Below are 23,925 nucleotides of genomic sequence, written 5' to 3' on the forward strand. Positions count from 1 at the left end.
TGTTGTTTTGACTACCAAGTGGGTAAAGATTTATTTTCCATGTGTTTACTTACGTGTTACTAAACTTGAGTGGTAGCTTCCTCTGTGTCTTCTCCTCAAACCTGCGGGCCAACAAGCTGATGAACTCCGTCTTGAAGACACACTCCACCAGGCTGTCGTACTCCTGTTCGTGCAGGATCAAGAGATCATCTTGCATTGTACTGAAAAACACAAACACAACAGCTAGTGAGAGGCTCATCTGTGACATTTTTTTAAATTTATTTTGCAAAGATGCTCTGCACTTTAACTCTTCTGCTTTAATAGAAGTCAAGATGGAGAGTCAGAATCAGTTTTCACATTTGCATAGAGACAGAGAGCCACACAAAGCGGCTCACATCTGAAGAGGGGAGACAGCTTGTGCCCGTAACTGACACAAGGATACTTTGTTCCTCCAAGTGAAGTGGATTTTTTTTCTGATGAGCTTTTACAACTCCTGCTTTTGCTCACTGCGCCACCTGGTCCGTATTACACCACTGACTCAAAAGCCACATGCTTGCACCAACAGCTCTGTGATTTCTACCACTAAAACAAGTTATACAGCATTCCCAACAACAAAGGCCCCACAACTCATCCTGTTCCGTTTATTCCCTTCTTTCTTTGTAGTAAACTGGTCAACATTCTTTCATGAGAATGTGTTTGACTGATTTCAGCAACATTTCTGTCAGAGATGCAAACACAAAGGGACAGACATACACAGGAGGTATGTTTTGATGTACTCCACATGTTTTTGATATCCCTTGTGTGACATTTACAGGAATATGGGAACTTGTGTGATTCAAAATCCAGACTGTGGCTTTGAAGTAGATTCATGACTCTCAGCAAATGTCTATAGTTTACATGGGAGGGGAGGGGGCTGCACCACAGTGTGTCTTTGCTGCATGTTTAGCAGCAATTGTATTGTTTTGAAAATATCCCATTACCTACTGGTACCTTCCTATAGGCACTGGCAGTGTTCATGGAGTTTCAAAAAAGTTCTGATGATATTTATCATTCATTTTACTTGGTGAGACGTTTATTCAAAGATGCCAATACAAAGAAACATACCATTAAATGACAAGTAGTAGCTCAGTGAAAACAATGTTTAAGATGGTGCATTCAAGGTAAAGTAAAAATAAAAGAATTACAAAATTGTATATTGTCGCGTAATCCAGCTCATGATATGCAGGCATTGTTTTTTTTATTGTTGTTGTTTTTTTTTTTTTAAATTATGCTCTTTAAGCCAGGACACACTTGACAAGGTTTTACAATTTGTTGCAACAGTAATACGCATTTTGGTATAAATATGCATCGGCTCATGTGATGTTTCTTCACTAATCTGTGTAAACTTGACGAATCCATGAGACGAAAAGGTCTTCGGATGAACATGTCATCACACTACAAAAAAAATGTTTTAGTTATTTAATTCACATAAACCTACAGCAGGCGACTGGAGAAGTGGGTGACGTAGACAGTGACGTATGTAAATAGAATGAGCAACAAATGTGATCATATGATTGCATGATAGATGGAACAAATGACTAAAAAGTTACTTCAGACTCCAGTGAAATCACCTTAAGGATCAATGTCATCTAAAATATAATAATGTCTGGAGAAAAGTAACTGAAAGCTAACTTTCCCATCTCTGTGAATGGGTGACACAAAGTTTCACTGAACTACATCATAAGAAGTGAAAAGCTAACAAAGCGCACAGTCAGACAGGAGAACCATTTCTTCAGGAATATGGCAACCCACTTCTTCCCAAATTGGAAGAAACTGTGTGCTGACAGGCAGCGATTATTTCATACCTGAGAGACACCGCCAAGATCTTTTCCACATCAATCCGCCTCTTCATCACCTCTGTCACCTGGCCTTTCTCTGGTCCCTGTTTCACCTTTTCTCTTCCAATCAGGTATACAGATTTAGGAGTCAGGATCAAGTCCCTCTTAATTCCCTGTGCAGAAAAAACAGAACATCTCCATACCGTAAGTATTTTGTCAGTCATTGTGCCAAAGAATCAGGCTGCAGACTAAAAGAAAAACCAACCTTGAACCGGCGGTCAAATTTTGTGACTTTGTCTGCAAAGTCAATCTTTTCTCTCTTGGCCAGAAACTGTCGCAGCTCAGGCCTGTCATCCATACCCAGGTAATCACCTACAAAGTTTCTGTTGAGGCTGTGTCGTCGCCTCTCCTTCCGGTTCAGCAGTAGGTCAGAGGCTGCACAAAACCACAGAGAAGAAAGGGAGTGAGAGACAAAGACGGACAGACAGCCACAAAGGTTATATAAAATGTTCCCTAACTCACCTTCTTCTCTCATCTGGACATACTTCTTGCGGGCCTGGTATTTCCTCCAGGCTCTCTGAATAGTCCTGGCGTAACTGTCAAACTTGCGCTCCCTTGTCTCTTCCAGCAGAAAGAGCTGTGAACACAAACAAAGAGACACAGCACAACATTAAGACACAGACATACCTCTGTGCACAAACCCAAACAGGCACACCTACATACACTGAATGGAAGGAATGACATGCATACTGAACATGCCTGAATACAGTTGAATACACAAAGCCTAGTCTCTGCTGGCAACTTAACTAATCTTTTTTTTTTTTACACTTCAGTGTGAGAGTGGACACTTTACTCCTACAAGACTGCACAGTCAGTGTTGTGATCTGACAGCAGGAAGTGTCAGGAACTGTTTGTTTGAAATGTTTATGTGGATCAAATTGTTTAGTCCTCAGTAGACTGCAGTCACTCCGGTCATGCTGCACTGACCTGAAGAGCAACAGCGTATAAACTTGTGTGTGAAAAAATTAGATTATATCAACACTAAAACAATGTCAGCCAGAGACAAAGGCGAATTGTTAGCACTGCTTTCACAAAAACACAAAATGGTGCCGGAGTTCCATTTCATAGTGGTGCATGGGTCGCCAGTGGTGCCTGTTTTTCAATTACACGCACCTAAATTATATTGCTTTGTTGTAATCTCTGGTAAATAACAAAGACTAAGCTAAATAATTCAACTGTAATACTGTAAAATGTAGACAGCTTTTATTTAGATTCATTTGTACTTCTTTTTCTGTGTGATGTTCATCAGCACATTGTTCTATATTGTTCTGTATGATCAATACAGAAGCACATTAAAAAAATATTTTTTTCTGGATGTAAAGTAATTTCCACACTTCCTGCACAAGGAGCTGACTCTGCGCCAAGAGACCACCCGTCTTCTCGCCAGTCTATGTCATTTCCTGACGGGCCTCTTGACACGCAATCACACTCGCTGCCCTCTCCCTCCCAGACTAAACATCCTGCCCTCTGCTGTAACAGGCCTGGCATCGACACGGCCCTGCCACAGTGTGACGGTACAGGACTAAACCACAAACTAAATCAAAACACACCTCAACAGATCAATCAGCAACTACGAAGTCTGTGAGGACACAAATGCACCAATTGAGTCATTTATCTATAAAGTTATCACTGAGGCTTCAGTGGTTTCCACCAGATGGGTAATGCAACTTCCGAGGTGACAAATCCAAGAACAAACAGCAGGTGGTGTTTTGACTTTTATTACTGGGTGATGAATTTAGCTCCAAGAGGAAAAGGTTTCAAACTTCCTATTATTACGCCTCTATTACTCAAATATCTATCTGCATTTCAAACCTAAGCAGTATTGATCTTACTGATGATCCTAAGGCAGCGAATCACAATATTGTTATTATATCACATCTGTCAATCATATGTACTATTAATTGATTAATAATTTAGTCTATAAAAAGAACAATGTCTTTAAACAACCCAGTCCCAAATCCCAAAAATATTCAATTAACACTGATGCTAAACTGAGAAAAGCAACATATGCTTGTCTCTGAGCAGGAAAGTGAATTAAAAAAAAAAAGTTACTTATTTCAAATTGATTCACATGTGAATGACAACTCTCAGTACTTGTCATCTTTATGCCTCAGCACATCACTTGTAAGACCTCAGACAATAGGCCACCAGCTCATCCATCACCACCGTAGGGGAGAAACTCTCCTCCAACATCTGGCTCAGAGTCAAACTTTACTTATTACATCCCACAGAAAAACGCTTCAGTCACACAACTAATTAGCTGGTGTCAGTGTCTTATCAGACCGAGAGGCTTGTTTTGAGAAGCCTGTCAGCTCATTTCAGCGGTCCACCCTGTGTGATATTTGTGTTTCATAAGCACACCTCAGGGACTCGGACTCTCAGTCTGGCAGTGTGGGGGATGGGAGATCTTGGCGGTGCACTGCTGCAATGAATAAGTAAAGGCATTCAGTATCAGCTGTAAGGCCTGAATTAAGACTAAGATGTCTGTGTATTAGCCTCTAAACATACATCTGTGTGTGTGTCTGTGTGTGCATGTGCATGCTCGGTTGTGCGTGATGTGTACAAATGTTAATAAGTGAAAGCCCAAGCTTCACACAAGTGCTGCTTTCATAGAAACTATGAAAAAAAGTGGTTATGGTGGAAAAAGACAACCCTTTACGATGTTCCCCCGACTCTCCAACCACAGCCTGAGCTTGTGTTTTAGTTCCAAAGTGGTGTTGACTCAGTGCTGACGTGGTACAAGGGTCGGGTTGAGTCTCCTCCCCTACAACAAAGATCCGAGCATGATTCAGGACACTAGTGCCCTTTTATGGTGTTTAGTGTAAAAATGGTGAGTTTGGTTTTCCCCTTACTGACAAATAGGCTTTTTGCATGTCTGCAGACACATTGACATGTGATATGAATCCTACATCTGTACAAGGATAACATATGAAAGAGTTGTGACGTGGTATTTTTGCTCAATGAATGCAAACTGGAAAGATTTCTTATGGAGATTGAGTATTTCAAAAAGGGTGAAGACAAAGCATTATAACAGAGAACATGTCAGTCTGAAGGTGAGGAAGAGGACAAACGTACCGACTCAGGGGCTTTGACGAAGACCTTGGTGCGACCGAGCTGGAACTGATCCTGGTCCATGTTGACAGAACGTAAGAGATGAAGGACGCCTTGTTTCTCATCTCCTCGCCATGTTGGCCAGGACTCTTTGGTCAGGATGGCGTACCTGAGGACCAGGAAGTTTAGCAGAGACAGAATGTAGAGAGGGCTGTGTGTTTCAGTGAGTCTCCTCAAAAGGCCAAACAGTTGACCCAGTGAACCCTACTGACCCAAAGAGATGCTGTACTCTTTCCAATTGACTGGGACCACAGTATAAGTGCTGCTGTTGCAGCTCTCATTTCAACCCAAATCACATTCAAAGATTATTATGATGATGGCCTGACCAGCTCAGACAAGAGCTGGAGAAACTGTGGCAATCTTACACACATTTTGAGTTCATATGCAAAATGAAGTCCTTAAAGTAATATTTTAATATGATATCCCAAACGATCATCAAATAGTCTTCTAGATGTTTAAGGCTTATAGATTCAACTAGTGGCCAATATTAAGTGTGTTACAGTTAGTTGGTTTAAACCTGACCCCTTTATTCATATTGATCTTAATGAGACAGAAAAACTAAAAGTATGACATCACTTTGAGTCTGAGGTGTGTTACCTGTTGAGGAACTTCTTGAAAACTCTGCGGTAGGCGTAACCAGCACGCCTTACCCTGATGTTTTCCTTCAGACCCAGGTACTCCACTTGATGCTTCACACTAAAGACAAAAAAAGAAACCAAAGGATGAATATTGGGATAAAGCTATGTCAGACATTTCAGTGAAGGGATTTTGACTAGACAGACAGAAAAGAGACTTTTGGGGAATTTCCTTGAGTTTTTGTGGCTCATAATGGATGCTTATTATTGTTTTTGAACTCTTTTGGCACATTATGGACTCGATGATGGGAGAGACTGTTACATAACACGACAATAATTCCCTTCTTTCAGTGAACTGGAGTACAACACAATAAATACTCACATATCCTTACTGCTGACCCTCTGAATGTGAAGTGGTATTAATGGACATTTATTCCCCCATTTTTGATACACCATCTTTAAATGTATGTGTTTTAATTTTTTGTTTTTGACACTGCACTATTATTTATTGTAACCTTGGTGTTGTAAATATGTAAATGTGATAATAAACCAGTTAATAGAAAAATACATTTAATATAAACAGGAAAACAATATCCAAGCAGAGAACTGCAAAAAATGTATTTATCCAGAAAAAAGAATTAATATACAATTAACTTTGACTTATAACCACAACTACATGCAGCATTGGTTTGTTTTTCAACAGGTGGCTGACAAATTAAAGGGAAGAATAACATGGGTATGGTGTTGAGTCAGCACATGCCATCAGAGCAGCTTTAGTGCTCCTTGACATTGATTCTACAGTCTGTGAAGTTTACTGGAGGGATGAACACCATTCTTCCAAAAGATATTACCTCATTTGTTGTTTTGATGGTGGTGGAGAGCGCTAACATGTCTGTCTAAAATGTCCCAGAGGTGTTCACAGTTAGATTGAGATCTGGTGACTGTGGAGGCCATAGCATATGATTCACATCATTTTCATCCTCATCATGAATCATGAATGGGGGGCATTGTCATTCTGGAAGAGACCACTCCCATCAGGACAGACATGTTTCGTCATAGGATAAAGGTGATCACTCAGAACAACTTTGTATTGATTTGCAGTGACTCTTCCCTCTAAGGGGAACACTTGGATAGAAACCATGACAGCAAAATGCCCCCCGTAGGATTACAGAGCCATTGGATCCCCTCACCGCAAGGGTCATTAAGACCTGTACTGGTTTTTCCTTAAATTTGTCATCCGTCATACGTTCAGTGTACTTCACATAAAGCTCCCACTCCATTGGCAGAAGGGATAATCACAGGTCATTGTATGCAAATGAGCTGCCTTTTGCTAACTTCTTTGCTAACAAAGACCTTAAGCACTACTTAGTACACTCAGACTTCCTGTGAAAACAGCAGTTCCGGTGCAAATTAATGAGCCACCCTGCGCTGGATTCATAACAGGAAGGTCATAGGCTCTGAACAATACAACAGCAAGTCTGCATTTGAACATGTAGTACCCAAGCCCCATGACCAGGGAGGAAAGAATGAAAATCTGTAACAAAGGGATAAAGAAAGGGGAAATCTGAGACACGTCTCACATGACTTGGTCTTCAGACGGATAGAAAACATCCAATAAAGACCAGAAAAACTTAACGGTTGGAGGCAGAACAAAAGTCTTTGAAGAGGCAGCACTGACCAATAGCAGAACAATGATCCAGTGTTGACCTTTTGTGTGTGAATAGTTTAAGACCTGCACCCATATTTATCTAACTATTAAAATATGATATTTTGGGCTTAAGTGAAAGAATGATGTGCAAAATATCAATGATGAGTGGTACTATATATAATTCAGAATAGGATTGTTTTTGCATTAGAATTTGGATTTGATTTGAACATTTGAAAGGATGTTACACGCCTTTTTCTTTTTTGGCCTTTATTAAGGATGCATACAAAGACCAATGCCAGAATTAGATTAAAATCAATATTTATTGTTATTACATGCAGTATTGTAGGCACCAGTACAACAAAGTGTAGTTAGCATCCAACTACACAGTGTAAACAGTAGCAGGTTAGAGAAATACTGGTCCACGCCTGTGTGCTGCCATCTTCTAATGGCACTGAATAAAGCTGTCATTGATTTTCTTTACAATCACTTTCCAAAATGCACCTTTATTGTCTATACTTGTCAATATGGTGATAAATTGACCCGACTGTCTGTTTTCGATGTAGTTCCTCTAACAACAACAAAATCAATTTGAAGCTTCCCTGCTTCAAATTGATTTTATTTATAATTTCCATTTCAGTCAGTTTTCTATTATTTCATCCCTATTTATATATTATAAATATATTAGATTATTGTTCATTCATTTCATGTGTTAGCTGCTACTGCCAATTTTAAGGATTTTACAGAAATAAGATGTAAGAACTCTTTAGAAAATGGAAATCACATATGGTAGATTTTTGCAAAGCAACATGTCACTGAGTAAAATGGGAGGATTTTTTTTAAAGATGATTAAACATATGATCACTTAAGAGTTGCTCTTATATGTCCCTACTTCACTTCAATGTTAATATGTTGAAATCACTTGATAAATGTGTCTTGTTGCTCACAGTCAGCAAGGAACCTTTTTTACTCCTAAATTGTATCTTTTGCGACATTCTTGAGTGTAATGAAAAGTGTGATACATATAGGGCCTGGATGCTTGGAGTTTTAATTGTATGTGTGAGAGTGAGGATGACAGTGGATGACTCACCGGCTCTCTTCCCAGTCTCTGGGCTTCTTGGTTTCGTTGGGTTTGATGCACCGGATGTAGTGCGGAGTACATTTCATCAGTGTGCTCACCAAATCATTGGCTTGTCTCTGAGATTTAAAGTAAGAACAAATAAATAAAAAAAACACAATAGTGGTGATGATAACGATGATGATGATTGATTATGATAAGGTAATGAAAACCCCATATGGGTTTACTGAACTGCTGACACTGAAGGACACTCCTGTGAGTCAACTGAATAGCAAACATATAGCTCACGGTATTTATTCATAGGTCTTTTCCCACAGGGACCCTGAAGGAGGAAGGGCAGGTGCATGCTGTACACACACACTTTGCTGAACACACACCTTTATTTTGCTGCCTGCAGTTGTGGGTCGACCCTTCTTTTCAGCGTTGAGGTTTTCTGGAAACAGTGCTCTGATGAAGGAGCTGCCAAAAGGACAAAAATGAGGAGATTGAGTCGGTATCAACATAAACAAATGTTGTAGACCTGGAAAAGCAGTAATGTCTCATTTCTCTGGCAGCCGAAAACAAGAATGCAGTTAATAATTGAAGGACCTTCGACAAAGGTCACTGGTTTAAATTCCAAAACCACTTGGGAAGGTCTGAGTTGGGGGTTGGTGGGAAAATTAGAGATGTGTGTGCACATTGGACTGTATCTGAACAAACCCTCAATGTGTAGTTAATCTCCCTGAGGCCACTGCTGTAAATAAGAATGTTGGCCATTATTTGACACTGTGCCCATTACAGTAAAATAATTCAGACGTGAATTACTTTAGCTTGAAATGTGGCCTTCTGCACAATGAAGCAGGAATACAGAAATTCATTTTGTGTAATTGTAAATGTTTCATTTGTAGATGTGGTGTTTTATAACAACATCTTCAGTAAACCAGAACATCTTACTGCTGGTCAGAATGTCACAGATATTTGTGAAGTTTCCATACACTCAGGTTTCTCTCAACTGAAAACAGGCACTCTTGTTAACAGTGGCTCAGATTTGTATTTTTGAGCTCATTTTTTACTATTTTTTATTATTTTTTTATTCATATAACTTGGTACACAGTGGTAAGAGAGATGACGTAAGATAAAAGGTACATCTGAAGTCATCTGAAGCCACAGACGACAATAAAAATAATTTAGTGTCTCATCAAAACCGACTTGGACTCTCTTGGCTCAAGTCTCACATGCTCCTGTGTTGTGGAAAAGTGCAACACCCACTTTTTGAGAAGGAGTAAAAGTTCTCCCTCGAGCATAAGCAAAGCCGTTATTTGAAATTAACAAGGATGCCTTGTAGCTGTTCTTGGCTATTATGCTGTTAATCAAACACTTTTTAAAGACTTAAATAAATACTACATTTAAAAGGCTTGCCTGGATAATCTGATGCAGGTAAAAACAAAATAAAACACAGACATGAGCTTCAAGGCTTCTGCTCCCTTTTACCATAATTACTTTTTCGCTTCTGTGATCAGCACATCTGTCATTCAGGCACCGAGTATGCAGCTCCTTTTGAACTGTGTCGGCTTTGAAAACTCACAGACAAATGTGACTACCAGGCCTGTGCCGAAGCTAACACACACTGCTGCTGAGCATTCAACTTATCTCAATTTGCTTACGTCTGTGCTTTTGGTGTTTGTTGTTTTATTATTTCAAAGTGCTTTTTCATGTTGGGATTTTTTATTCTATCCCCTTTCTGTGATTTTCCCACATTGGTATTTGTTTGGTTTTAAACTTCTGACTTTAGGCTATGGACATAGAAGAAAGGATCAGCAGGTTGTGTGTACAAATAGACCAGAAGTCTGCTAATACTGTCCAGCTGACAATACTGGTCATTCCTTTCTTCTCTATTTAGACCTGCTGCTCTCAGGAATGAGGCTGCTTCCTTCCTTCTTATGCTTCCTTTATTACTATGCCAAACTATTTTATCTATGTGTGTGTGTATATATCTATATATATATGTATGTGTGTGTGTGTGTGTGTGTGTGTGTGTGTGTGTGTGTGTGTGTGTGTGTGTGTGTGTGTATGGGATATATGTGCATTTTCGAGCACGTGTCTGAATGAGATTTTGACATGACCTCCTTTCATGCCTCACAAAACCTACACACAAAGGGTTTGAGCAGTGGCTTGAGTCCTGCGGGGGTTACACAGACAATGCGGGCTGTTTGCACAGATGGCCACTTTGACACAAAGAAAGCCCAAGAAACCATAACACAGAGAGACCAGCCCTGCAGGGAGACTGCACTCGTAAGGCCAGACTGGGTAGACCCCAAAAGCAGCATATCTGAACAGCAGCCAGAAGTGATTCAGGGCAGAGGGCAAGACGTAACCAAGCCCCTCACACTTCTGTTACGTCCCGCCAGTTTCCAGATGCACAGGACATCTGAGGCTCTCATTCACATGTATTCAATTATAACCATATGCATCACAATAGTAAGTGAGCACCATAGAAAGCCTCACCACATGTCGCTGCAATGTGGAAATGGGAGTTACTTACATTTGACTGCTCTGCATCAACTCAATGAGGTCGTTGAAAAGGACGTCTCGGTTCCTCTCACAGAATCCTTCTGCATCGTAGGACACCTGGAGGATGATTAAGAGGAGGTGATAATTATAAAAGGGAACACGGTTAAACTGTTTAAAACCTGCAGAAAAATGAGACATAACACCTGTGTGAAAAATCAAACTGTGACTGATATTCCAACCTAAATCAATGGCTTGAATTTTATGGAGAAAATGAGGGGTTGCAGATCCAAGCTTTAACACCTCCCTAGATTAGCCTCCTTATAAAACCAGCAGTGGTTTCAAAGTGTATAAATTAAACCATGTTATTTCTCCTACACTATAGGCTGAACTTAGAGGAATGCTTAAAGCCAGGTCATGGGAGCCCCCTCAAGTCTTTATGACACGGCTCATTAAGCCTGCGGCATGTGTGCCAGGCTGAGGCCACCACACATCTGGAGAATGACACGGGACAACCTCAGCCAAGACCACCAAAAGGAAAATGAACATTTAAAAAAAATATATGATCAACTGCAATATACAAATGAAATGAGACGGATTAAAATGTGTGACGTTGTTACAACACTGTTACATAAGAGGGACTGCATTTATAAATACACCGGGGGGACAAAAATGTTAGTTTATATGGGAAAAACTTCAAAAGACGAAAATGACGACAGCAACTCCAGAATTAAAGTACCAGCTGGATAACTGGTATTTATGACAGATCATACACTGAGGGAACAACAGAAACTGTTCCCATACCAACGCCATTAGACAAAATTACATTTTAATAACCTTTTATTGCCAGCCATTGCTGTCACCTTCCCTACTGTGGACTGTGTCCACACATTAACATAATCATCAGTTTACAAATCATGGTCATAGTTTACAAACTATGACCAAGTGTGGGGTTGCTTTAAATGATGTTTTGTACTGCACTGTTTAGTGAACCAAGAGGTACAAGCATCGGTGCAAGGCAATGTTTATGTCAAAACTGAGTTCTGTTTTTCAAAAACATACTTGCTGAGGCCTAGTGCTTATCATACCAGATTTAGAAAGCACAGGTTTTAGACAGAACTATCTACTGTATCAGTTGGACTAAACTCCTCAAATATGTGCACTCAGACTGACCTTGCCCGCGTAGTGGTGGATAATGAAGCCCTGGTTCCAGCTGTTGAAGTGTTCATGGGTGTTGATCTGGACTCTCAGCTTCTGCAGCATGGTCTGATCAGCTCCTTCACCCACAGCATGCATGGTGGCACACACGTCATCCAGGATGCACATGATGCCAGGGGGACTCTGGGATCACAGTGAAAACACATTCATATTTTATTTGACCTAGAAGTTACTAGCTTGGACGTTACATATTCTGAAGTTGATTGAATAATAATGTTTTGACCTCATGCTGTTTGATTTGTAATTGTATTTTTGATTTGATAATTTAAAAATCATTCATTTATGAAGCAATTTGCTCAAAAAATGAACTGGTTCCAGCTTCTCAAATGTGGTAATTTGCTAGTTGTCTTAGTCCTCTGTGATAGTAAATTGAATATATTTAAGGTTTGTCCTATTGGTCAGATAAAACAAGATATGTGATGATATCACAACCCCCTCTCTCTCCTGTTTCCTATCTGTCTACTGTTAAATAAAGGCGTCTGTGCCGAAAAAATCTTTTTTTTTTTTTTTTTAAAGTTGATAGTTAATAGCAAGTATCATAAATATCAGTATCTCTTCAGCTGATGGGACAAATTATATATATTAAATGAGAACTAAATACAGAATGTATTGTATACACAATAATTGTCACTTTTTTGACACTAATTACACATCTAAAGAGATTTAAAAGCTACAAATCTAACAGTGGAGTAACACACAGCTCTGTTTGGCTCCATTATGTCCAGAGCTGATCAGTAGCTTTCAGACTACACAGTGGTGACAGTGTCTCTAACTCAGGGAAAACAAGTCTCTGTTAAAAGGACACATGCAAACTTGTCACTGGATTAACCAAAAAGGGTTTGGGTGTAATGAGCTGAACTGTCAGGCACTGATTCAGATCCACTGCTCCTCTCAGATGGAGGCTTGTTTTAAAGCCCTTGTTGTTGATTTCATGGATTAGACCTCTCAGTGGGACAGATAAATCAAATTAAGAGGCATGTCGGCACGTTTGAGGATATTAAGTTATTAGTCATGGCAACAGAGCAGAAACTTGGCAAGAACTTGTGCAACTCAGTTTACAATCACAAGGATACTAAATCTACCAAATGTTAATTACAAAAACCTGATGACTATTGATATCCTTGTTTGTTGTCAATGGAAACTTACACATGGAAAATAGCACTAAATCTTCAGATGAACGACTCAAACGAAAACTTTATTTATTACCTCAAACAAGAAGGTTATGTTTTCAGCCCTGTTTGTTACTTAGCAGGATATCTCAAAAACTTAATTGATTTAAAAGAAATTTGGTGGAAGGTCAGGTGATACTGTAGACTGAAGAACAAATGTTTTTTTGGCCAGATCCATGTCTGTTTGTTTTTTGGGTAGGATTTTGTGCACTGTGAGTCCCATATTGACTTCCCATATCTGTTTCCAGATGTGTTATGTGTATGTTGCAACACATCAGATCAAATCAAAATTTTAAATGTATAATTTAAAAAAATCTAATTTCACTATTTTCTCATGAGCTACATAAAAAAATGTGTTGCATACTGAGATGCACATGCAGATTAGACATTTCTGGGCACTGTGTATTGTTGAACTAAGACATTTTGAAGATTGAGCACCCTTGTTGTAAACAATCAGTTTTATAGTTTCTCTATTATTTACTTATGGTTTATTTACTTTGGTCTCAATCAGATCACAGACGATCTTGTTGTTGAAGTATTCAATAGCAGTCCACTTGATGCCCTCCTGCACATACTCCTCCTACAAGAAAAAGACAATGGGAGAGTGCAGAGTCAGAGTCAGAATATAAACAAACCAACAAGGCTGGAAATAAAAAATAGAGACCAAAAAGAAAACAAGTGTGAAGTAACATCACCTGCTCTGCCTTTAGAGTCAACTCGATGAATATCTGCTGGAGTTTCTCATTCACAAAGTTGATGCAGAACTGTTCAAATCCATTTTTCTAATGAAGAGACAACATGGTTAATAAAATCCATACAGACCAAGTGGGTTTTGTCTTCAGTTGAGTACGGATATCCTCTAAACTCAATGGGCTTTGTTTGGAGAGGGAGCTATACAGAGGCTGCCTGGTGTAAGAGGAAGTTTGTGCAATACACAGCACATACAATGGACCTTCGGTCGGAGCCTTATGTGGTGGTGGTCTACATCTTCCTGTGGTTGCCAAAATATAGCTGACCTTTTCTTTGATTGTGTGTATAAAGAGAGAACCTTCAAACTGACTGACTGAGCTGATTAGACATTATTCACAGTGGATAACCTTATGTTTGTCATCTTACACCTTAACAATCTCCACTTATTTTTTCTATACAATATAAGTAGCCTAGAGCTCTTGCAAACCAAACTAAGACAAAAACGCTTCCATTTAGTTTGTCCGGTCCTATCAACGACTCCATTAAGCAAGCTAAACAAACAGATAATCAGATTAGAGAGGCATGTTGATGTCTGCCTTCAATTTGCAATCAGGAGATGGAACTTAATCCACATACTTTATAAATTAGTCTTATCCTTTGTGTTTAATCTATTTAATTCTCAAAGTTAATACCTGTTAATCTAATTTATGTGTTGTACAACGTGTGAGTTTGTGAAACCACCAAACACTTACTTGGAAAATTTCAAATCCATAAATGTCCAACACTCCGATATTTAACTCCTGTTGATCCTTCACCACGGCTTTGTTGATTGACTGAAACCAAAGGATTGTGTTATGAGATAACAGTTACAGGTTATCACAGCTTATATTTTTCTTATTGTAATTTTTGAAATGTATTATAGGTAAGATAAACTTTAGGCTCAAATCATGCACTCATACCTCAACCAGGTAGTCAAACACACGTGAGTGCAGGGCTTTGGAGAGGGCGTCACGAGTATAACACGCTTGCTCCACGTTCAGTGTCACGTCAATAGACTCCACCGCATTTCCCCATTTGCTGTCCATCTTGCGGCTGGTCAGTTTCTCCTTCAGACGGTTTTGGTCAATTCCCAGCAAAAACGCAGGAAAGGCTAGAACTGTAAAGAGACAGATGAGTTTGGCTATTTATTTCCCTCTTTGTACTGTTTACACTGTTAAGATATAGCTCAGAGTGTATTCACTTAAAAGGCATAACTGCATTTCATAGTCAGACAGTGGTTTTAATCCTGCATTAATTTAAACACAGAAATCTTTTTAATATAGCCTATGATGGGTTATTACAGAAAATGGTGAAATAAAGCAGCACATTAATACTGCTTTACTCACTCTAAAATAGTAAAGAGACATTTCTCTTTGCCAAAACCAGTATGCAAATCGAATGCAGGGCTTCACTCTTTTGAGAGGTGTCCTCGTGTAACCTTTGCATAGCAGAGAGAACCACAGTCGTCCATATAGCTTTTTCACTCTTATCAATAAGTGATTAAGCCTCCCAAATCAAGAAGGTTTGACTCATAATCTCAGTGTGTACAACTCTGGTGTAAAGCCACAAAATTAGGGGCCATTTTGTGTGGTCACACAACTGAAACTAAACAGCTCCTCGAGAGAGCTCAGAGTAGATGAGCTTTGAATTACTGCTGAATGCAAAATAGAAGAATAGATTTGAACTAGCCCTTGACTAAAGAAGTGTGTCGAGCACACAGCAGATCCTTTGCCACGACCTGGCGTTGATGCCGTCCCCTGAGAGCCCCTCCCTGCCTTATTACAGTGACTCACTTCCCCTAAAAGGAAATGGCTCTCAGGCCTGTAGACTCACTGTGTCTGGGAATGCATCAGACCACTGCAGTAGCTCCCTTTTGGGACATTAGGGTGTGAATGACCATACGCCAGCTTAAATCATGAAGAAAAGTTACCCTTTGTGTTACCCAGGAAAGGTATGGATTGCATACAATGGCCTGGAGACTGTTGCATGGGCTGTGAAGGTGAATTTCGGGAACAATGCTCATATAAGCACAGGAAGCAACAGGAAATTTGTTAGTCAAAGTGGCAGTGGATAATAAGAGAAACAGGAGGATGTGTTGTCAGCAAAAAGGTTTGCCAAACATGTGGCATCACCTAGACAATGAACCTGTCACTCAGTGCTTTACTGCTATAATATTGACTTTGCTTAGCTCTCAATGAAAATAATTTTGAATAATTACATTTTGGATATTTGCATTTATGTTTAGGTCTGGGAGCTTTTCAGCCAAGGTGGTGCAGATTAAAGAGTTGAAGCAAACCCTGTGGTTCAAAAATCATGATCAAAAGATTGGAAATATTAACATCTGTTCATTGAAGATGAACAAATCCACTGTGAAGACATTCCTGATAAGACTGTCACAGCTTTACAGATTATTAAGAGGTCCATCACATCTGCAATAGATTTTCTATGCCTAGTTTTCCCTGCTGCTTTTAAAGGATTTTTGCAGAGAGTTAGATGAGAAGGCTGATACCACTCTCCTATCTGTACAATAAATATGCAGCTGCAGCCAGCAGCCAGTTAGCTTAGCTTAGCACAGTGACTGGAAACAGGGGGAAACAGCTAGTCTGGCTCTATAGGCCTATGAAGGTAACAAGACTGCCTCTAAAGCTTAATGTTTAGCATGGCATTTCTTGTTTCATACAAACCACTGATTGTGGTTTTACTTGAACTACTTCTTGGCCAGGTGCAGTAACTTATTTAAGTGAGTCTTTGTGCTAAACTAAGCTAACCAACCGCTGGCTGTACTTTAATATTTATAATCACTTCATATAACTCTTAGCAAGAAGAAGAAGAAGAAGAAGATTTCCCAAAATGTTGAACTATTCCTTTAAAGGACCTTCTCAACCCTTTTGTGCAGATTCATTTGATCCGGTACATTAGCACAAAACCTCAATTACAATTCACTCAGAGCCAAGTTCTCGTTCACAGAAACGCCCTGATCGCACTCACAATTCAAGTCAAGATCTCCAAAGATATGAAAGCTTTCATGCTGATTGATGCAGCTGTACAGAATTTCATTCTGGATTTAAATATTTGATCCAATAAGCACTTGATTGAACAGATGCAGAATATGTGATGTCAGCATCAAATGGATATTTAATATAGACTGAAGCTTTTAAGAGAAAATTTACAGCTAATATTTAGAACATTCTTTGTGGTTAAAGGATGCAAATGATTATGTTTTTGTTTATAATTTGGAAGAGCGTTTTATACCATCAAAATCTTTAAGACATCACAAAAAAAAAAAATTGTCCTCCTCAAAAACTAATTTGTACAAAACATTAGAGTCAGGATCAAATTACTTTCAACCACAAATAATTTCCCATCCAGCCCAGTGTCTTAGTCATTTGTACAAGTACTCTGACTCCTCTTCCTGACTGTGAGTTGATGTTTATGTGAACTTGGCTGGTGCAGTTTTGCATGTGAAACGGGGGTCTGGATATATGCAACACACAGGAAGTGAAGCTGGAGGGGACAGGAAAGGCAGAGATTATGAAGTGCTGCTGTTACGTCTCCACAGAACAGACCAAGGCTTTGTACACTGGCAACTGTACTCTCATCTGCATCATACAGTTTTAGGATCATGGCAGACACAACATGAGAGGAAAGGGGAAAGGAAAAGAAAGGAGAAGCATTTTTCCAAGTAATTTTTGTCTCAAACAACATATGTCCAGACCTTCGATAATAGTGTTTTATTTTCTGGTAATCTAGCAGGATCTGGATTACTGCAGACAGTGTTGGCTGCAGCCCTGCATTAACACAATAACCAACCAACGAAGGACAGTTCAGGACATACAGAGAGAAGAGACATTCATACGGGCAAGACTGCAATGAGAAGAAGAGATTTGCCACATCTCGGTTTTCATGCTGAATATCAGCACTAGCTTCTTCATAACCACTGAACTGTATTTGTCTCTGTTTTAGCCACGCTAGCAGCAAAACTTAAAGGATGTCAGTAAGATGGTGGGTCCACCAGTTTGGTACAGACTAAAATATATCTGCAATTGTTGGACGGATTGCCGTGTCATTTTGTACAAACATTCATGGTCCCCAGAGGATGAATCTTAGCAATTTTGTTGATCACCTAAATTGTCCTTTAGGGCCAACAAACATTTATCCAGTGGAATTTCTTGACAACTATTAGAGGCTAACATTCATGTTCCCCAGAGGATAATTTACAATAACTTTTGTGATCGTGTGACATTGCCGTCAGCCTAATAGTAAACTCTGAGCCGGCTTAACTTTAGCATTAGCATGTTAGCATGCTGTCATTAGCATTTAGTGCACAGAACCGCCTCACAGACCTGTTAGTGTGGCTATAGATTCTTAGTCTGGTTATAAACACAAGCACAGAGGACTAACACTAACTTTAGCTTTAATACATAGTATGAATGAATAATATGACTCTTGTCTATATAACTGTGTTAGATTGTAAAAGTGTTATGTCCACCCAATAGGCTCATCTGTAAACATGAACCACTGTCAGTGAATATACTGTAGAGGCAACCATTCATGTTCTCAAATCCACTGGCCAATATTTTTTGATTACAACTTTATTTTAATGCGTTTAATGCCTGTAACCTTCTCAGCTTATAGTGTGCTGCTACCTGTTTTAGAGTGAACCAGAGTGAACTAAACTAACTCCTAGTGTTCCTGAACGGGTCATCAGAGTATGTGAGCCTACTTACACTCTTCACTCTCCACAGCTGCGTAGTTGCCTGCTTCCTTGAAACTGATGTTTCCCAGGTGCAGGACTCCAGCCACTATCTGAAGCACCATGGCACGGTCCTCCGCTGAGATGCCAATCACCTCCATGGCATGCTGGGAAAGCAAAGGAAAAGATCATGCTAAATCAGGGGCGGGGATGTGGGTTTACCCACTCCTGCGGTACCAAGCTCATGTCCTCTAATTACTCCTGTTGCGGTTTGACTGGTAAACAAAAATAGGAGGGGGTTGTTGAAAAAGAAAACAAAAGAGGATTGGTAGGGAGACCGAAGAATGTAAAGGGAAGATTGTGAACCATTAAGCACAACGCTGAGAACTGTAGACACTTTGCAACACAACTGAAGGTGTGAAGTTAGTACTGTACCACAGTCTCCTGGAAGTCACTTTTGTCATTGATGTCATCCACTTTGTAGGAGCCAGACTGATTGAGGTAACTGTAGTAATCCAGGCTTGTGATTCCCAGGCTGCTCTTCTGCTCTCCACTGGCGCCTTCTATCAACTGTACAGAGAAAATTAGTTGAATATCATTTTGTATGCAGCAGTGACAGACAAGTTTTTGCACAAGAGTTGTGTGTAGTGTCATTTTTATATTGCTTCATGTTTATATTTATATTCTTTGCTCCACTTTGCATGTGAAGCCTGAACAGTTCTCAGATCTCTTCCAGGGGCCCCTATAGCCATGCACAATGAAAACAGATTGACCCTCTCCCTGCAGCCAAATGGCACGTCTAATCCAACGTGTCCTGAAATTCCCTCACAGGCCCTCTTCCTTAAGCCAAATGTTTCCTCATCGCTTCTCAGCTGAAAAAAAAAGGAAAAAAAGCCTTACCTGATAGAATATATGGAAACTCCTCTCTCCAGGATTCCTCATAACGACACGTGACTTCTCCAGAAGGAAGTTGGAGATTTTCCCTCCGTCTGGTTCACCACCGGAGCTGAACTGGATCTCAAAGTATTTCCCCTAATGGATCAAAGTGTGATTTGTTTTTAGTATTGGAGTAAACTGCAGTAAAGCTTAAATCAAGAGCTATACGATCTGAAATACCTGCACCTGGCTGTTCTAGGTTTGCCAGCAGTGTGAGTGTTTGTGCATATATGACCATGTTTTTAGTGTTAGTTTTCTTCTCTAGAAAAGCCTGTAATGTAATACTGTATCTGTTCCAGTTCCAGTCCCAGTCAAGCTGAAACCCAAAACTGAACAGACACTATTTATCCAAAGACGCTACCTCAAAAGTACTAATCTCAGGCCATTAGAGCCAAACCAAATTCATTTCCCCAAAAGTAGACCAAAAAATATTCCAACTCCTGAGACAATACTGCTTTGTATGCTAACCTGAGCACTGAACCCATAAACTGAGCTGAAAAACCTCTAAGGGAATACATTTTCTAAAATGTGCTTGTACTTAATTCCAGGTCCTTGCTGACCAACTTCCCTTGTAAGCAGTAGAAAATTCAGTGGTCCTGCATGTATGTTTTTCTGTACAGTGTGTCCTTAGAGTGCACCGCTGGTTAACCAGGACACACACATGAGATTTGCAGCCTTAGGCAATAAAACAGAAAACAGAGGAAAAGCTGTTACTGTAAATCTTTGTTTTCCAAAGTCTCAGCTGGGATCCAAAGGTGCACCACAAAAAAGTTGTAAGGTTTGCAATGTTAATAGTTTATTCTAATTTTGGACGTTTTATAACATCCCAGAGTTATCCAAGGCTAGTTTTGGGATGTGAGAGTAATTTCGCACTGCTCATGTTTTTAACTTTTGCTTGCACATTTACACTCTTTGAAATGTACTTTCTCATGTTTTTTTTAATTTACAAGAACCAGCTTCAAATTGAGCCACATTAAAAATCAGTGCCAGTAACACAATGTTACGTGCTCTGATTCTCAAAAAGTGGAAGGGCTAACACAGAAATGAAAGCCTTACAAATCTGCTGGAGTTGTTGTTCCTCACTGTCTTTGCATTTCCGAAAGCCTCTAGCAGCGGGTTGGACTGTAGAATGATGTCTTTGACGTGCTGCAAGGAGACAGACGGAACGAGCTGTTAGTTACGTCACACTAGGATTGTACAGGAGGCAGAGACACCACACTCTTCACACCCTCACCAACAGGCTGCTGTGTACATCTCTGGATTTTTCCACTTACACACAAGCATGTGTTCATGGAGACACACACACACACACACACACACACACACACACACACACATACACACACAGACACGCACGCACGCACGCACGCACGCACGCACATGCACAAACACACACACCCACACACACAAAGTCTGGAGGACATTATCTTTCCTGTGAGCCATCTGCATGTCAGAAACACATGAGTCTTAAATCAGTGCAGCAGACAGAGTTATTCCCACTTCCAGTATTATACACAGAAGTGGGGTTAAAGTTATTGTGTGGACTCTTTTGCATTCCTAAACTTAGTCCTGCATGAAAGGAAAAGATAAACACAGAAGTTCACAGTTGGTTATTTATACAACTATTAGCTTACTACATTATAATTAATAATAATTAATTTATAGGCTACCTATGCTGAGACTTTCCCCTACACTAATATCTTTGAGGTTTTGACATGACTGATTTATTTGTGGAGCTACAAAACATAACAGATCAAAGGAATAACTAGTAAAATAAGAACACACTTGTGCATAAGAATGCATGTGCTGTACTGTACATTTCGCAAAGTGTGTACAGAGAAAAAAGAAACCACACGAAATTAATAAGAGTGATGCTAAGTGACAAAGTGTGAGTGTATTTGCTTTAGAGGCATACATTTATAGTCCAACTTGCAACTTTGAACACTGAAACAGTTTAATAATGCTAAATAACAAACCTCAGGATTTAGTAAAAAAAAAACTACCAGTCCAACTGTTGATTTAAACTTAAAGTCTGGAGATGATTTCTAATGTCGCCTTGGTGGAAGAAGCTCTGAGTGGATTACATATAAATGCCATCATGGTACAGGCATTTCCTCATCAAACTTAGATCTTTATCGAGCTTAGTAACAGGACATCTGCTGGTGTGTGGGGGGGGTGCCAGATGGCTGAAGGGGGGGCTGGGCGAATAAAAGGCTGCTGATGGGCTGATAATGGGGTATATGTGGAGGATAAAAAGAGGGGAAGAACTGGGTCTGAGGAACGCAATGAGTGCAGGGAAAGTAGCAACAGGTAGTTTGATAGGCTAAGAGTAGGATGGGCAAGATTTATAAAAAAAAAATTAAAAAGTGATAATGAATGAAAGCCCTTGGCTTACATAGATCACAATCAATGTTCTCTGTTGAATGTAAAAAATATGGGAAAAGCATCTGCATACTGAGTGCTTGCCTGAATAAATGAATATTACACGAATAAGACACTCTTCCTGTCATTATACAATATAAATCTGCTCCCAACAAACCTTTATTTGGTGAACAGGGATTTGATTTTAAATTAGATTTGAACTAGTATTTGCTTTTTGCACTTAACTTAACTATAAAATTATGCATAACAAAAGAGTCGTTGTAATATTTCCAGTATATATTGACAGAGTTATCATTTCATCTGTGAAACTCAAAGTCTCAAACATCTTAAACATTTCATGCATCTTTTACATAGCGTCCTCAAGAAGTGATAGCAGCTGTGCTCACCTGTACTCTGGGTCCGCCTCCTGACACTTTGGAGATGTAGCCCATGATATATTTGGCTGCCACAGTCTTGCCTGCTCCGCTTTCTCCACTGAAAAAAAGCCCAAAGCTTTAGGCACGTGTTTTATCACATGCTATCTGAGCCAAACTGAAACCCATTTAATGTTTGAATATCAGCATGTGACACCTGTACACAGTGCCTTACATAAGTATTCACCCCCCACCCCCCTTGGACTATTTCATTTTGCATTGTTACAACCTGGTATTCAAATCGATTTTATTGGGCTTTCTACCATTTGACTAACAAGACATGCACATTAGGGATGTCCCGATCCGATATTTGGATCGGATCGGCCGCCGATATTAGCAAAAAAATGCATATCAATATCGGATCGGCCTGCACGGGAAAATCCCGATCCGGACTCCCGATCCAGTTTGTTTCGAAGCTCCGGTCCGTGTTTTCCAGCGCACCGATGTAGGTAGGTCCAGTTTTTTCAGCTTTTCCCCCTAAATCCGGTCCGCGTTTTTCAGCACACCTAGCGACCTGTCCAGCATCCCACTATTTATTTTCTACTCAGCTTTTTTGTGTGTTTTGCTTTTTTAATACAGTTTACAATATTGTTTGCACTGATGGCTTTTTAAGCCTTGGTTTACACTCTTGTTGTTCAAGAGCAGAGCATTGATGCCAATTCAGTTTGTGTGGTTAATTGACTATTTATTATTTTGTCTATATTTAACCCTGTTAAGAATAAACAGGTCATCTTCTCATTACCAACCATTGTGGATTATTCAAACTAACCTAATTAAGTTGGCTAGTTGTTCTTAAGAGTAAAACCCTTTTCAACATGAGTATAACAACAAAATAAGTAAATATCTTTAATCTTTAATACATGCTTGGATCGGCCGGTATCGGTATCGGCCTATGCTAAAAGCTATAATATCGGTATCGGATCGGAAGTGCAAAAAGCTGGATCGGGACATCCCTAATGCACATTGCTTTGAAGGTTCAAAATAGCTTTTGTTGGGACACAAACAATAATTAAGACAAAAAGCAGACTCAGTTAGATTGGATGGAGACTGTCTGTGAACAGCAATTTTCAAGTATTGCCACATATTTTCAATTGGATAGAGATCTGGGCTTTGACTGTGCCATGCTAAGACATTAACATTCTCCACCTTCAACCATCCCAGTATTGCTTTGGCTGCGGGGTACTGCTGGAAGGTTAACCTCCACCCTAAACTCAGTCTCAGGCAGACTGAAGCAGCTGAAGATGTATTTGGCTCCATCCACCTTGCCCTCAATTCTTACTAGTTTACCAGTACCTGCTGAGGAAACGAAGGCACACAGCATGAAGCTGCCACCACCATATTCCACTGTGAGGGTGGTGTGCTCAGGGTGATGTGCAGTGTTTGGTTTCCACCACACATAACATTTTGCACTAAGGCCAAAAAGTTAAATTTTCTGACCAGAGTACCTTCTTCCACATGGTTGCTGTGTCTGTGTCAAACTCCAAACATGATAACTTTTGGCTTTCTTCAAAGTAGGTGAATACATATGTACCCAACACTCAGATTTTTATTTGTAAACCCCCCCCCACACACACACACAAACACTTCAAAATGATGGACTATTATTACTTGAAACCTACCAAAAATAAATTTT

At 39.7% G+C, this 23,925-nt stretch overlaps 1 protein-coding gene across 4 annotated transcripts in view; it reads right to left on the reverse strand.

The window, feature by feature from the left end:
- Positions 1–23,925, reverse strand: part of myo1ea (myosin IEa) — a 52,426-nt gene that overhangs the window by 5,318 nt on the left and 23,183 nt on the right. For all 4 annotated transcript variants that reach the window (XM_062422562.1, XM_062422570.1, XM_062422554.1 and 1 more), the window contains 19 exons: positions 22,266–22,353; positions 20,554–20,643; positions 19,462–19,593; positions 18,997–19,131; positions 18,596–18,728; positions 14,789–14,985; positions 14,582–14,662; positions 13,835–13,921; positions 13,636–13,719; positions 11,926–12,093; positions 10,787–10,872; positions 8,643–8,724; positions 8,278–8,384; positions 5,565–5,663; positions 4,932–5,076; positions 2,319–2,433; positions 2,062–2,231; positions 1,824–1,969; positions 54–200 (listed from right to left, as the gene is read on the reverse strand). In XM_062422562.1, coding sequence (XP_062278546.1) covers positions 54–200; positions 1,824–1,969; positions 2,062–2,231; positions 2,319–2,433; positions 4,932–5,076; positions 5,565–5,663; positions 8,278–8,384; positions 8,643–8,724; positions 10,787–10,872; positions 11,926–12,093; positions 13,636–13,719; positions 13,835–13,921; positions 14,582–14,662; positions 14,789–14,985; positions 18,596–18,728; positions 18,997–19,131; positions 19,462–19,593; positions 20,554–20,643; positions 22,266–22,353 — 2,292 coding nt within the window. The remainder of the gene's footprint in view (positions 1–53; positions 201–1,823; positions 1,970–2,061; positions 2,232–2,318; positions 2,434–4,931; positions 5,077–5,564; positions 5,664–8,277; positions 8,385–8,642; positions 8,725–10,786; positions 10,873–11,925; positions 12,094–13,635; positions 13,720–13,834; positions 13,922–14,581; positions 14,663–14,788; positions 14,986–18,595; positions 18,729–18,996; positions 19,132–19,461; positions 19,594–20,553; positions 20,644–22,265; positions 22,354–23,925) is intronic.

This window comes from Scomber scombrus, chromosome 1, assembly GCF_963691925.1.
Source record: "Scomber scombrus chromosome 1, fScoSco1.1, whole genome shotgun sequence".
Classification (NCBI taxonomy): domain Eukaryota; kingdom Metazoa; phylum Chordata; class Actinopteri; order Scombriformes; family Scombridae; genus Scomber; species Scomber scombrus.